General features: G+C 31.2%; 1 protein-coding gene across 7 annotated transcripts in view; it reads right to left on the bottom strand.

Annotated features, from left to right (window-relative positions):
* Nucleotides 1–16,551, bottom strand: part of Iml1 (GATOR complex protein Iml1) — a 283,312-nt gene that overhangs the window by 170,991 nt on the left and 95,770 nt on the right. For all 7 annotated transcript variants that reach the window (XM_085810857.1, XM_085810858.1, XM_085810852.1 and 4 more), the window contains exons 13-14: nucleotides 14,238–14,307; nucleotides 9,657–9,687 (exon numbers count right to left, since the gene is read on the bottom strand). In XM_085810857.1, coding sequence (XP_085666983.1) covers nucleotides 9,657–9,687; nucleotides 14,238–14,307 — 101 coding nt within the window. The remainder of the gene's footprint in view (nucleotides 1–9,656; nucleotides 9,688–14,237; nucleotides 14,308–16,551) is intronic.

The raw sequence follows: 16,551 nt of genomic DNA, 5'->3' as shown, positions 1-16,551 counted from the left end.
TCAACATAAATACATATATAACTACCTAAGATATTTTGTACCAGCAGATGATTTTGTGTAGGGAATATCATGACAATTATTTCTGAAAAAAACTATTTGCTTTCAACAATCATTTTGTTTATAATAATTAATCTCATACTTTAAGCAAAATTTTCAACCGGGTATTTTTGGCGAAAATATTTAATGAAAGATCACTGTCTTTATACGTGATCTATTTTTAGTCAAGGTCACTATATATCAGAACGTTACATCAATCAGCTGTTTATATTTGTGCTGGAAAGGAAGGGAAAACAGGTGTTGCGCTGTTGCAACGTCAGCAGGAAACGGGCAAGCTCCTTTTTTACTCATTCTTTTTTAGGTTCTGGTTCATGTTCTGGCTGCTTTAAAAATGCCTATTACAAGGTATCTTATATTAGAAGAAGCCCTTCAATGATTTTTTTGATGAAGAAACAGATGATGATAATGTTTAATAATGACCAGAATGAAACTGATATTGTTGTTGTTCCCCCAGAAATTGCAGAAGCTACTGATAATGAAGGGAATGATAATGTTTTAAATAATGATAATGATATTTTACTAAAGGATATTGCTGGGGAAGTTGAAATTCATGTAAGAAGTATGTTTCAGCCTTCTAAAAGCAGTGATAGCCATAAGAAAAAGTTTAAAAAGCAGAAAACTGAAAACTTGAAATGGACAAAAAAGGAACCACCAGTTATGTCTCAGGAAGAAAATAAAGAAAGAGATAGAAGAGAAACTATAAAAGACAAAATACAAGGTAAACCTAGTGGAGAGATTTTTGGCTTTCTTTTTGGTTTAGACATTTACTCTATTCTCATTGAACAGACAAATATTTACGCTCAGCAAAAAAAAAAAAAAAAAAAAAAAAAAAATCTCCCAAAATTTATTGCATCTGAAGCCTATATGGGAAGATTTATTGGAATATTATTGCTTATGCGATATCATTCTTTACCTCAAGAAGAAATGTATTGGTCACTTGATAAGGACATTTCTGTTCCTATTGTACAAGAATCGATATCACGTTTTCAGTACAGGAATATAAAGCAGAATTTGCATTTAGTTGACAATAGTCAATATGACAATACTGATAAATTATATAAGCTGAGACCGTATCTAAACTTACTAAATATCACAACTTTCTACTACTGGAAATAAAAAGTGTCTTTTAGATTTCAGACGCAAGGTTGCATTATTCCTTTTGCAAACTCCTATTGAGAGTGTAGAATTAGCCAGAAATAGATCAGCAACAGGAAGACCTAGTAAATTCAGCATTCAAAAACCATTGCATGGAGACGGTAGACATTTTATCATAAAGTCCGATGATAACAAAAGACTTCTTTGTAAAGAGTGCCACAGCCAGACTGTTTATAGATGCAAAGTATGTAATGTAGCTTTACATCATGGCTGTAGTGAAGCTTTTCATGCTTGAATCTCTCAATTGAAAAAAATCTGTACTTGTAAAAGAAAAATTAGGTATATTTTAATATTAAATTAATTTCAAGTGATTTATAGATTTATAGATTTATAAAATGTTATACAGCTAAAAGTAATCCAGTGCTAAATTCAAAGGAAAAATCACACAAGTAAAATCCTAGTCACTAAACATCCATAGTCTTATTCCGCTGACGTTGCACGAACGCAACACTCGCTTTTTCTACAGGTAAGAGCATTTTTTTTCATTTTCAATGTAAATTTATGTAATAAATACTTAATTTAATATTTGTTATTATTTTCACGAGAAAAGCATCATTCCTGGTAGTTTTGGCGGTTAATGGGTTAATGCAATTGCACATGATTTGAAACAAGCCATAAAGTTGATGATCTTAAAGCCAAAGAAAGAATTTACAATGCTGTAAAAGGATCTGCATTTATGTAATTAATGATTATTACTAAACACTGAACTACATAAATTCATGAAACGGAAAAATAACTAAATATATGGATGACTGACCAACTAAAATCGATTTCTATTCATACAAAAGGATATAAGGCAATCAAAATTTTAAAAAGATTGTGTTTACCAGGGTTCGTACACGTTTTTGCACATGGAAATTAAGTACTTTTAAGGACCATTAATGAAAAAATTAAGGACCTATCAGCAAATAGCTAAATAAATTAAATTCAATCAGCTTATATCTGAACTTCACTTTTGTAATAACATTCTAAGAATAAAATAGATCCGTAAGTAGGATGCATTCTTATTAAACATAATTTAATAAATATAACTATAAAACAGATTTGAGAAAAAAATCCACTTTATAAAATTTATCAAGTAACATAAATATTTTACACATATAATAGTTGAACATATTTGAAAAAAGATTAAGAACATTTTATTTATTTCAGTCTAGAGTTTTAGTAAATAGCAGGTAGATTTTATGCATAGGTTATATATGTTATTAGATGTTAGGATTTTATGCAAATGACATAGGTTAAAATTAGAAATAAAATCATAGTCAGCATGATCCGTAACAGAAGATTAGCTGTTGCTAGTGCTGCTTCTTACTAGAAAGAGACCTGTTGATAAGAAAAACCTGAAAGCTTGATGTAGGCACTGTTGGCAAGTTCTAAAAGTTAGTTGTGCTTCGTCTGTCTGAAGTAGTTAGTGATGTACCTTCATATAGAGTTTCTGGGATTGTAACCTGGTTAATATATTTTAAAGTTCCAATAAGCCACTAATGCAGCAGAGGTGAAAAGTTGTTTTGTATTATTTTAAGTCTCAATAAATGCAAAGAATAAGTTTGCAATAGTTTTTACATTTTTTTACTGTACCTTGTGGCCACAGTAATGATTAATGAAAAGTAATAATAACTTGCTTTAATAGGCAGAGAAAACTTTAAAAGTGAGCAGTTAGTTATAAATAATTAAATTAGGTGGATAAATACCCATAGTTATTATATAGATTTACATGACCGCTGTTAAAATCACAATCTAATAACACTTTTACTAATAACACAGTTTAAATACATGTAATTTATGCTACTGATTCTTAAACAGTATTAAGATAATTATACATTAAAAGTTAAAAACAAAATATTTATGCGTCTTTTTAATTTGGAGTCTTCCCAAACATTTTGGTTAATTTATATCAATTTTCTTCTCTAAAACTTCTGTTCTTCTCTACAGCTTCTGGTGATGCAATTAAAACAGGAACAGCTGAATTCAAACTAAAAATATGGACTAGTAGTCAAAGACTACACAATTTAAATTTAATCTAAGGTGGCTCAGTAACTTGATCGTAGGAGCAATTAAAATATTAGCAACAATAATGCAAAGATGAATAATTACAAATTACCAGAGCTGGCAGGAACTAAGGCAACATCCAGTAGAGAGCAAAAAAATTCTGTATAATCCAAAAATCTCAAGTTTAAAAACTGATTTGCATTATGGTGAGGAAATGGAAAGGGGAGTTATAGTAAAGGCTAAAATTCTAAACTGATTAATTTGCATAATAATAACTGTACATATCTTTTAATAATTTCCTTCCTCTTTATGTATTCAGTTTCTTCGAAAACGTTTCCTCTTCACTTTAGAATTTTAGTAGTTAAAGATTTCTGTTATTCTAAAACACCAAATGCATTTAGAATATAAAGAAAAAGCTGCTAATTTTATCTGAGTAATATGAACATTCAGAATAAATATGAAATGATATGTAGTAAGGGCTGGTTTCAGAGCCGACGAGGCAGAATTTTTAGATTTTAGTGACACACCGAGCAACAAAATCTAGAAATGGCAAAACTTTTAGAATTTAAGACAGGACTGGGAGCAGAATTTAGAAGATCCTTAAGCAGCACAATTAGGAAGGCACTAGGTGGCAGAATTTAGGATCCACAGAGACTGCATCAGGTGGAAAAATGCCCAGCGCTAGCTCTGTGTATGATCCATTGAGACATATAAGGTGAATCTTTTAAATTGTCAGTTTTCAATTTCTTTATTAATAGTAAAATTCCTTTTTATAAATGCAAAAAGATTAGAAACATTTTTTATATTTTCCATGCTTGTGTCTAATGAAAAGTTGAGAAAATAACGAGAAGGTAAACATGTTAACAAAAAGACTTCTCATCAGAAGTACAACACTCAAACATTATATTTTCATTGTCCTTCCAAAAATTCTTCACAATGTAAGAAATTTATCATAAAATTTCTGTAAAATACATCTATTATGTGTTAATAAATGAAGACATTTTGTCACATTTTTCTAGAGCCTTCTATAATTGTGGGTCTGTAAATCTTTCCTTCAAATTCTACTAAACTTTCCAAGTTGCAATGTCTAAAATCCTAAAGAAAAATTAGCCCTACCAATTCTGTAATAGAAGAATGGTCAGAATTATTAAAAAAAAAAGAGTCAGTGGAAAAAATTAATTTTATAAAGAAAACTGATGCATATTCTGATAATTTTGAAAACTCTGAAACAATTACACAGGAAAACTTCTTACCATGAAAAAATGTAAAGGAAGAAATTTTTAATTAATTACATAGCTTACGTACATTAATTACATAATTTTGCTTTTGCTTTGAATTGTTCTCTAAACTGTGCTTTATAGCATTTTTTATTACCTTGTTTATCTTTCATATTCAAAATACTGTATAATAAGTCGCCAAAACGGAAAGTAATGTCTCTTCATGGTGTCCGCCGATAACATCGCGGGCGAAAACGTCGCGGAGAAAACAACGCAAGGCGAAAACGTCGTGCTACAAAACATAGTGGGAGAAAACATCGCAGTTCTAAAACATCGTGGTACAAAGTATCGTCGTCGAAAATAAAGCGGTTAAAAAACTTCGCAGTTTAAAAGCATCGCGGTAAAAAATAAAGTATCGACAAATCATCGCAGGACGATAACATCTCAGACCTGCTTTTTTCAGGCTTTAATAATTGTAAATGGTTATTCCCATAATGATTTGTGATCGCGAGATGGAAAGAAAGATAACTTTTAATTTCATATTTTTTATTAACTAATAAATTTTTGCTGAAAAAGTAAGAAGGAAACTTAATACTTAAGAGTAAACTGAAGCAGAACAAGAAATAATTTTCATAATAAGAGTGTTAGATTGACAAAAGTGAAGAAAGCAATCTCATAATTAGCAATTTTTTATGAGGTCATGCAGTTACGTAGCTTCCTTTTTCTAAACATTTTTAGATTATACCTTTAGTGAAAAAATACCAGTAAAAACCTTATAAAAATGATTTATTAATGACCTTTGTTAGTTAATTATGTCAGTTTAAAATTCTATTAAGTGCTATAAGTTGCCTTAATTTTCTATGCTTAAATTTCCTTCTTACTTTTTCAGCAAAAATTTATTAGTTAATAAAAAATACAAAAGTAAAGATTATCCTTCTTTCCATCTTGCGCTCACAAATCATTATGAAAATATCCATTTACAATTATTAAAGCCTGAAAAAAGCATGCCTACGATGTTATCGTCATGCGATGATTTGTCGATACTTTATTTTTTACCGCAATATTTTCGAACTGCGAAGTTTTTGAACCGCTTTATTTTCGACGACGATATTTTGTATCACGATGTTTTCTCCCACGACGTTTTCGCCTTGCGTTGTTTTCTCCGCGATGTTTTCGGCTGTAACCCTCTTCATAATATGACAGCAAAAAAATATCAATGTTTTATTTTAATGTTATTTTGTAAATATAACTTCAATATATTACCATTATTTTAGTTAAATTTATCAATGTTATAATGTTTAAAAAAAAATCGTAGAAAAATTCCCAGATCTCCGATTTAAAAATTTTCTAGAGAAACTGATATTAAAATCATCGAAATGTTGATAAGTCACCAAATTTGAGCTGTTTAATAAAAGAATTCACATCCACAAAAGCAGAAAGTTGTTTAGAGCTCTTCATTAGAAAAAAAAATGAAATAATTTTGAAATACTTATGTTTCACGCCTTGCTCAGAAACTCCAGTATCCCACCTTTCATATTAGAAACAGGAACAAATTATAACCCATGAACAGATAATCATATTTGTCAGTGAATCGCCAATTCTTCCAAAATGATAATTCACACTCAAAATAGCACTTACAGGGTGATCAGCGAATAAGCCCTGATTTCAAAATTAAATATCTCTACAACAAAGATCGGTAGAATTATGCGGTAAACTGTACATTTATTAGCAAAACTGTAAAAATGGTGTACAAAAGTTTATAAAATTTAGTTATGAAACAGATGTTAACAGATGGCCCTCTAATCGCAATGACCTATCAATAGCCTTTAAAATGTGCTTCGAAGTCGAAAGTGATCAGTACAACTGTTGGCTAGTGAAAAGAGGCTAGCGTAGAAAGTGAAACAATGTATTCCATTGAACAATGTGTTTTTTGGTTCTGGAATTTCACCGATTAGAACACAGTCCTACGGCAACACGTTTCAGTTTTCAAAACCGATTCAATGCTTCAGTTGGCCCCGATGTGAAAACCATTCGCATGCTCTTCGCAAAATTCGAATGGACTGGCAGCATGGCTGATGATCGAAAGGAAAATGTTGGGCCTAAGCAAACTATAGTCACTCCTGAAAATGCAGCCGAAGTTTCTGGATTTGTTCAGCAAAATCCTAGGAAAAGCATCTGATGGATTGCATCAGAGACAAGTTTGAAGTACATGAGCATGCAAAAAATATTTTAAAAAAGCCTACGGCTGTTTCCATACAAAACCCAAAGTCATCAGGCCAATACCCATGAAAGCTGTGCAACAAAGGGTTGACTTTGTGAATCAGGTTCTAACAATGATCAACAACGACAGATTTGATGTGAACTGCATCTGGTTCACAGATGAAGCACATTTCCATTTGAATGGAATCGTTAATAAACAAAACTGGAGATCTTGGGGTACCAAAAATCCTCATTTGTGTGCAGAAAAAGTATTGCATTCGCCTAAAGTTATGGCATGGGCTGCGGTATGTGCCAGAGGCATTATCGGACACTTTTTGGTACGAGAAACGATAACTACTGAACATTACGTTACAATTTGTCAGCACTCAACTAGCGTTGAAGGATCGACCAGGTATCGACTGGTTCCTGCAAGATGGGGATCGACCACATGGAACAAATAAAGTTTTTCCCTTTCTTCATGAATACTTTGGGAATAGAGTAATTGCATTAGATTATCCTCAATTTATTGACACAGGAATAGCGTAGCCTCCATATTGTCCCGATCTGAGTCCTTGTGACTTTTTTTCTGTGGGGCGCATTGAAAGACGCTGTCTATCGAAACAATCCTGCTACTCTAGATGAGCTTGAATCGTTGATTGGTGCTGCATGTGATTCCATTTCTGTCAAGACATTGCAAGATGTAATGTCAAATTTTATTGTTCATTTACGCCACCTCACTGTTTCGAACAGTGAACATTTTGAAAAAATTGTACTTTGATTGCAAAGGCTGCTTCACTTTATTTTTTTAAAGATTTTTTTTACTCCTTTCAGAGAAAGAGTTTTCAGTGCACAGTGCCATCTGTTAACGATTTTCTTAACTAAATTTTCTAAATTTTTGTACACCATTTTTACAGTTTTGCTAATAAATGTACAGTTTACCGCATAATTCTATCGATTTTTGTTGTAGAGATATTTAATTTTGAAATCAGGGCTTATTCGCTGATCACCCTGTATGTAAACAAGACAGAAATTTCAGCTGATTAAAATTAAGGACCTTCTGATGATTTTGGCTGAAATTAAGGACTTTTAAGGACCAAAAGGCGATTTAAAAAAACTTCAGGACTTTTAAGGACTCTTAAGGACCGTGCGAACCCTAGTTTACAGAGAGAATTTTATAACTAGCACAAGTCAGTTCAAATGCTTCACACAAAGATTTTAACTGCAATATTTGTATGACAGAATTTTTTAACTATTAACTGAAAGTTAATTGGGTTAGCTTTGTGTTGGCCTCACCTTAATTATATATTAATGACTGAGCATTATTTTGTATTAAAAATGCCATAATTGTTTTTCTTGACTACAAAGTATCCAAAGCTTGTGCTGCCTGATCATATTTTGTTTTTCTTCCCAGAAGACAAAAAGAAAGAGCATCATAATTTTATTTTCATATTTCAGTTTTGTTCTCAAGAAAACTATATACAAGTTTTCTTATCTAGAAAGAAAATGTTTTAAAATTGTTATAAAGATTATTATTACATCGTTCAATATCAATTTATTGTTAATAAAACCAATTGTCGATTATTTTTAAGAAAATCAGAAGAAAATTCTAGTGTTCGAAACAAAATATTTAATATATATGAAAATTCTAAAATTCATATATTGTAAGATCTTACGTTTGTGAATATACAGAAGAAATATCAGAAATGATTTATTAAGCCTAACTGCTGATTGTGACAATGCACTACACAAATATTCAAGGTTGATGAAAGAAATGCACACTCATTAGAACCTATACTCATAAAAAAGCAAAAAGTACACTAGGGTTAAGGATCAATAATTTGTTCTACTTGGTGGTAACATTGCAGGTTTAAAATACGCCAATAATATCAAAGGTTTTCTGCCCTCAAATACAACACCAGTGGTCCAACCTAGGGATTAAGGTTGTAATAATGCTTTTTAAGGCAAATTACCTAAGTTTGACATTTGCTCAGACTGTTGCCACAAATGAAACAGACTCTCAGTTGTTACTGCATGATTTTTGGAAACCATATTGCATTTGAAAATGCATAAATGGAATTTGGAAAGAATGTGTAGAGAATTTGATAAATAAATTTAAATGTTCCCCCAATGAGAAAGGATCTGCAAACAGTTCATGAAAATATTGTTACACTCGTTAAAGTTCATTCCCTAGAATGTTAAGATGTTGAACTCTTGCTAGACCATGAGTCTAAAGAAATAATCAATGAGGAATTGATTGCATTAGAACAAGAAATAACTGAAAAAGAAGAAGGAAGCAAAACAGAGAAAAAAATTAAATCATAAAAAAAAAAAAAAAAAAAAAAAAAAAAAAACTACCACAAAGAGCTTAACTGAATGCTTATCTGAATGAATTGTTAAATCAATTTCCTGCTAAGTTGGAAACCATGTATTAAAACACATTTGACAGATTTAGAAAAAAAAAGGGGGGGGCAAAGGAAGCTTTATGTCCCCATTATGAAATTTATGATGAAGGAAAAGACAAGCAGTTCAGACAAAACTAACAATATTTATGAAAATGTCAGGGCAACAAATTAGAGCAACAATCATAATTCATGAAAGTCAGGCTTCTCCTAGTGATAGCACAAGCAATTTCGCAGACAATTTTCTGTGGCAAATAAACTCTGTTCTTAAGAAGAAAAAGGTAATGCAGGAATTCAGTTATTTATTTTTTTAAATCAAGATCGAGATGAGACCAAATACACTTATGACCAATGAGAAGGAACCAAACATAGTAAATTACCCTCTGTATAATGAGTGTTAAAATATTCTTCGAAATCAACTGATATTTAACTTCATCTTTAAAAAAATCATTTTTACAAATTTAACATATAAAAATAGATCAATTTTCTACACTAAATAAGTATCAAATATTAAAAAAACCAAAACTGTGTTTTTCAGTGTTCTACTATAATTAGATGGTATTCATTTTCTACCTTCCAAAAGAATAATAATTACAAAAAGATTATTTTAAAAAATGAAAAAAAAAAAAAAAATACTCACACCCCCTCTCTTTTTCTTTTACTTCTTCAGGCTAAAATTAAAAAAAAAATACACAAATAAAATAAAGCTAAAAAATAATATGTATCATACATAATAATTATTCTTTATCACATTAGCTTATTTTCTATATTTAAAGTAATGTTATGATATGTAGGACATTTTTATGTAAGAATGCTCCACAATATTGTTTTAAGGCATACATATTTACAATTTTTCATATTTCCAACATTCCTTGCATACAAATGGACACCTTTTTGAATCATGATGAGAAGCATGCATTTGCGTGATAGAAATGTTTAAGTAGATCAAAGAACTCAGACTCATCTCTATGATAAATCTCAGCTCATCACTATGATAAACATTTCAGTAACAGAAGGAAAAAAACTACGTGAAAAAGTAGTTGAAGGTAGATATAATGAGAAAAAAATAAAGATCCAAAATATATAGTATTTAATTTTTATTGTAAAATAGTCCCTTTAAAAATATGCCTTGCATTTTTAATCAGCTTTGTATCGGCAAACATGTGTGTTTCAGAACTCCAGTAGTAGGAGATAGAAAATACCAACAGGAATCAGAATCACATAGGAAGCAGGGTCCCAGACAGATCAGTGGCTCAGATGGTAGACGGACAGATGGCGTTGTAAGCGACTTCTCGAGGTTAGCATGTGCGATTTTCTCATTGTAGCCAGTGATGGAGAGAGATGAACATGCATTGTTTTACTAATATCAAGTTAGCTGATATTAATTTATTTATGGCCTAGCTAATGGAAATGGACATGCTGCTGTATGACTGTATTGAGAAAAACTTCCAACGATGTGAAATACCCTGTCACCAAATGCTCATTCATGTTCAGAATCTGTGTAAACATAGATCCTTTATACTTCTGACGCATGACATTGGGCGGGTGCAATTAACATGAATAAATAACCTAGAAGAGGGTGTGCTGAATGCTGTGGATCAAAATCCCACTACCAGTGTATATGCGCTTGCCGCTGCAACAACTGTATCCACATCAACTGTGTGGTGCCTTCTGCACAGAGAAAGCCTACATCCTTTTCATCTTCAAAGAGTTCAAGCACTGGAGGCAGATGATTATCCAGAACATGTTGTGTTTGCTTAGTGATTTTTACAAAAACGTTTCTCACTTATGAAATACCCTTTACACATGAGGGGGTGTTCAATACCCACAACATGCACATGTGGATCGTTGACAATCTACATAGAAAGAGACCAACTGCTGCACAACAGTGCTTTGCTGGGCGAGGATCATGGCTGACTGCTTGATTGGTCCATGCATCTTACCACCTCAAATAAACGTTCATAAGTATCTCATTTTTCTGGAACAGGCCACTGCAGAATTGCTGATTAATGTTCCTGCACGAATTACATGCCAAATGTGGTTTCAATATGATAGCGCTCCATCTCATTGTGAAATTTCTGTACATAACCATTTGGACCGTACATTTGGAGGTAGATAGACATAGACTCCAACCTGCAGCAGAACTTGTCGGTAGTCAATGCGCGAACGATATTTTCACAACTAACGATACGATATTTTAACGATATTTTCACAATATAACGAACGATATTTTCACATGCGTGCGTAACGCATGTTGTAATTAACCATTCATTAATTTTTATTTAATTGTAATCAATTTTGTTACATTTAAAATCCATATACATATAAAACTGAATAATTAAAAATATGCCTTGTAAATTATATGCACATTTAAATAGAAATTTTCATTTAACTTCTCAAACATGTATATCACTAAATCTACTATTATATGAAAAAATCACTACTAATCAGAGAAAATCAGAATCCATAAATCATATATCTTTACTCTGGATTTGATTTCTGCAGGAAAATAAAATTTAAATAACCAAGAGTAATACACATTAGTATTAAAAAAATACTTATAATTTACGAATGCAAAGATTTATATGTAGGATGCTTAGCAAGCTTAAATTCTGATTTTGAGAATGTTTTTTTATAACAGAGTTCTTCATTTGCCTGCATACTTATTTTTTCAATCAAAACTGCTTCAAGAGTTTTAGGACCTAAATTTGGTCGAAATTCTGTCTGATTTTTTTTTAACAATAGAAAAAATTCTTTCGCAAGCTGCATTCGAATGAGGTATTACTAAGATGGCAAGCATTCCAGTAGGCAATACTTTGTATTTAATACACCCATTCATATTTTTTAATTTGGCAACTTCTCCCCATGCTATATCAATATGCAAATCTACAATTTCTTTCAAATCATCTACTTGATACATGGAAAAGTTAATTTCCACTTGATTCAGATATTTTTCATCAATAATGGATGGAAAAGTATTCATCAAGTAAAGAACAGATGAAAATGAAACTTCAGTCCTCAAGTTGATGTCAGCAACTTCAGCATGTTTTAGAAATGGATCACTTAGTGGAAATTTATCTATTATATATGAACATGCAGTTACAAAAAAAAGCTTTCACAGAATTGAAAAATGATTTTACTTCATTTTCATTGAACTTCGCATTTTTTAAATATAGTCTTGTTTCCGCACCAATCACTAAATTTTCATTTTCTTTTTGTTTACTATACTTTTGAAATGAAAGAGATGTTAGAGTAAAATCTTCATATTCGTTAGAAATTACTGATGGTTTTACTAATCTAACAAATATATTCATTAAAAGTTGAACGAGTTCTCTTCTCAATTTATGTATATAAGGAGCTTGTTGTTGCAAATTAATATTTACTGTTATAAACAAAGGCAAAGTATTTTTCAAAAATAACAAGTACACTTTGGTGGTAGGTGACTGTAACATTTTTTTTAATGTTCTGCAATCTCTTTCCTTCATTCTCACTGTTATCTGGTTGATCTCCAAAAAAATTTATCACAGCATTCCACTGTTCTAAAATCCTTGTTATAGATTCTAAAAGAGACAACCATGTTGTACTGCAATATTTCAAAATTTTATGCGATTTTGCATTCTATTCCAAAATTTGTTGAGCAACTTTGAAGCTATGTTTCCGTTTCGAACTTTTCTCCAAATAAAAATATACATCTATTAACAACATTTCGATTTCTGAGCCAATTAATTTTTCAGTAGCCTTTTTTGCAGCTATATAAAAGAGGTGGCATGGACAACCTCGGTTGAATTTACTTGGTTGATGCATTTTGATAAACGATGCTACACCTTTAAGCTTTCCAATCATATTACTAGCATTATCTGAAGAAAATGATAAGCAATTTTTCCATTCTAAACCTTTGCTTTTAAAGTTTTTATTTACACAATTAAAAATACCTTCTCCGTATTATTCTGCAAGTGTTTTCACAATAGCGGCAGTTTTGGTATGACCGCAGCTACATGTTTTTGCTATGGCAGAATCCGGAAACATTGCTTTGAAAGCTCTTTGGAATAATCCGAAACAGAAAGCAGTAGATTGTGTTCAATTAAAAATCGAACACAATAGCATTCGTCTTCTATAGGACCTGTTTCGTTATCTTTTATTAAGAAATTCGTTATTTCTTTAGATTTTACAGTGCCAATTTCTATACGTTTTTGAGAAAAAACATGCCGTTTACAGTCATCTTTTCCACCATGTGCAACTGAGAAGTCTTTGTTGCATACACTGCAGTGTGTGTGATTCACAGAAATTATGGATGCTTTAATGCATGGAAATTCTGAAGAATATGAATCTTTAAATTTCTGCTGAGATAATTTTGGCTTTTTTGTTCAAGGTAGCATTATTAAAAAAAAACTTCCACCTGAATCCCAGTTCACAAGACAGATGCTAAGCTCTCGCCTGGGAGACCAGATGTTTTGGGGGACTAATTGACAAGTCATTAATGGTTGGAGTTACTGATCTACAATTGGGTATTCTTCAAAACCCGCAACGCACTCAATACGTGATATATGACGACACGAGTATTCAGCCAATCATCAGATGAATTAGTTGGTTCCATTTCGTGTACTGGTTCTCCTACTCTGTTTCTGTAAAATCCGTAGTTTTTCTCATACTTTTCGTAGCTCGTAGTTTAACATGAATTTCCGTAGAAACTACAGAGAATCCGTAATAGTTGGAGTCTATGGATAGATTGTGTGTTGTGGCTCCATCGCATGGCTACCGAGATCACCTGATTTATCTTCTCTTGCAGGCAATTGTCTATGGAATGACAGTAGAGCAACTATCACCATCACTGCTGCTTTGATCTGTAAAACATTCAGTATTTATTAACATGTTCGTCAGTTCATGCAGCATAGGTGTTAATCGTGCATTAATGAGAATGGGCAGAATTTCGAACACTTCCTGTGATACAATTTTTTTGTTGTCCAATAAAGTACTTAATACTGCTTTCTGTATTGCGTCCTTGCTTTATCTTTATGTCTCTTTGTTACATAAAGGTGGCATCTGGGACCCCACTTTCCTCTACAGTTCTGATTCCTATTGATGTTTTCTACCTCACCTCCAAGTTTTGAAACACCCTGTATAATTGACATAACTCAGTCATGGAGGTAAAAACTGATATATAATACATTGTCATTTTGTTAATAATAAAAAGTTCTTCATTTAGATAATTAATTTTACTTACAAGCAAAGTTGGAAGCTTTATTCTTGGAACAAAATCATTATATATATTTGGGTTTCGAGTGGAATAAAAACTAAAAAAGAAAAGATAAAAATTCCAATAATATAATGAAATTGCTTTTTTAATACAAAATGCAATAAAAAAGTATTAAAGTTTACATTTAATTTTTTTCAGAGACTTTCATTTATAGTGCATTACAGTTTTCACTTTATAACTAAAATTAACTAAGTCTTTCAGATCAATAACCTTGCTACTCATTTAAAACATATTTAATATAAGTAAAGAAATAATAAATTAGGTATAACATAATATTGAAATTTAATATCCTCTTAAGAACACACACAAAAAAAAAAAAAAAAAAATCCCAAATCTTTGCAAAGCAGTATAAGTTACTTCGGTACTTATGTACTATCACAGCCATTTTGGCGCAATTTGGCGATTTGGTACAGTTGAAAATGTTAAAATTTCTTAGCATGTGCAAATTGGCATTTTTTGCGCCTTCTTTGCTAGAAAGATTCCTGAACTATCGATATTTATATAGTATTGGTTTATATATATTTATAGTAGAAAAAAAAGATAGTAATATTGGTAAACAATATCAATAAAGGAAAAGAAAATTTACTTTAGCAATTTAAAATACAAAATTTAGATTATTAAATAAGGATTATGTTACACATTAAAAAAATAAACACTTACATTCTTCTTCGAAGCTTTCTCTCTCGCTCTCTCTTTTTTTTTTTTTTTTTTTAAATTCTTCTATTTCCGAAGTACACAGTGATCTGTTTTCACTTCAAAAAACATCAGAAAATCACAGAGACTCAACTTCATGCAATCTTTGGCAACAGCGGCTATCTAGAAATGCATTTCTTCATTGTTTCCTTTAGAAAATTTTTAGCAAAATTCTTTATTGCTGCCGAAATTTTACCATAGTTTCTACCATTGCTGGCGAAATCCACAAGTTCATATTTTAAAACTAAGTTTAAGGCAAAAAATATCATGATTTGTGTATAAAAACCATTGGAACTTGTAATACAACAAAATAGAAAGCATATGAAAATGACACCATTACTTGACTGAAACAATTGTTATAAACACGGTTGCCAGAAGAATGGTTATGAGCATGGTTGCCAAAGTTTCGCACTTTCTGAAAATTTGGCTACTTCTACCAAGATCGCTACGATAGTCTATAAGTACCATTATTTCTCGTGTTCTTTAAGGCAGAAATAGAAACATTTAACACCTTAGATCCAATTTATATGTATGAGAAAATAAGAAAATAAGAAACAATTTAATTTAACATGGCACTTAAAGTTAAAAATAGTTATTTAATGTATTAGCACTTTGTTGTTAATATGAAACCTAAATAATATAGTTCAGAAGTCGAAAAAGAAATTTGCACTTAATATCATAATGTCAATTTATGCAAAAATCAGGTACGTTTTAAATTACAAATCATGAAACTGCATTAAAAAAAAAGAAAAATGAAGAAATAAGACATCTGATTCGCAAAAACTAGGAAAAAAAATTATTTTATTAAATATCAAAACTCATGTCAAGATTTTGCACTTCTATCACTCTCCATACTCACAGAATCTAATATGCAATACATTTTCTTCTATAGCCCACACCCTTTTTTTATTGCTTTTTTACTTCCTTGTATGAACCAAAGCAGGGATGTCAAACTCATAGGTACACTTGGGCCAAACAAACAAGGTTTAACTTTAGGCGGGCCGCAAAAAAAAAAAAAAAAAAAAAAAAAAAAAAAAACAATATTCATAGAAACGTAGATTTATTTTGAATAATACAATAATAAACATATATATATATATTTATATAGAAAAGAACAAGAAAAATTTAATGTTTACATCCTGATACTTGACATCTCTTCTCTGCTATTATCTTTGCTATTTCGGGAGAAATTTTGTTTGCAGTGATAACTTTCAACGCTGACCCAAGGTGAGCATCATTAATACGGTCTCTAATAGGAGACTTATTACCTTTCATGACTGAAAATAACTGCTCGCACCGATAAGTGCTACCAAACATGGAAATAATTTCATATGCGAATTTTCGAGTGTTTTCAAACCTGGCTGGTAAATATTTGTAAGATTCAGGCACGCCCACTTCAATGAATTTTGCTTTCAAATTTGAGTTGCATTGAATCTCGATCACCTCCATTTGCATATGGCTGGGTACTGAGTCAATACTTATTGAGAAAATCGAAGAAAACAACAACAACAAAAAAAAAAAAAAAAGTCTTCGAGGGAACTAAAATCATTAAACCTCGTTTCAAATTCAGTTGTTAAATTTGCAATTT

The sequence above is a fragment of the Stegodyphus dumicola genome, chromosome 2 (assembly GCF_044657685.1).
Source record: "Stegodyphus dumicola isolate Sdum_Otavi_A_Nest chromosome 2, ASM4465768v1".
Taxonomy (NCBI): Eukaryota; Metazoa; Arthropoda; class Arachnida; order Araneae; family Eresidae; genus Stegodyphus; species Stegodyphus dumicola.
Note: the sequence above shows the minus strand (reverse complement) of the source record. Positions and strands in the feature narration are given on the sequence as shown.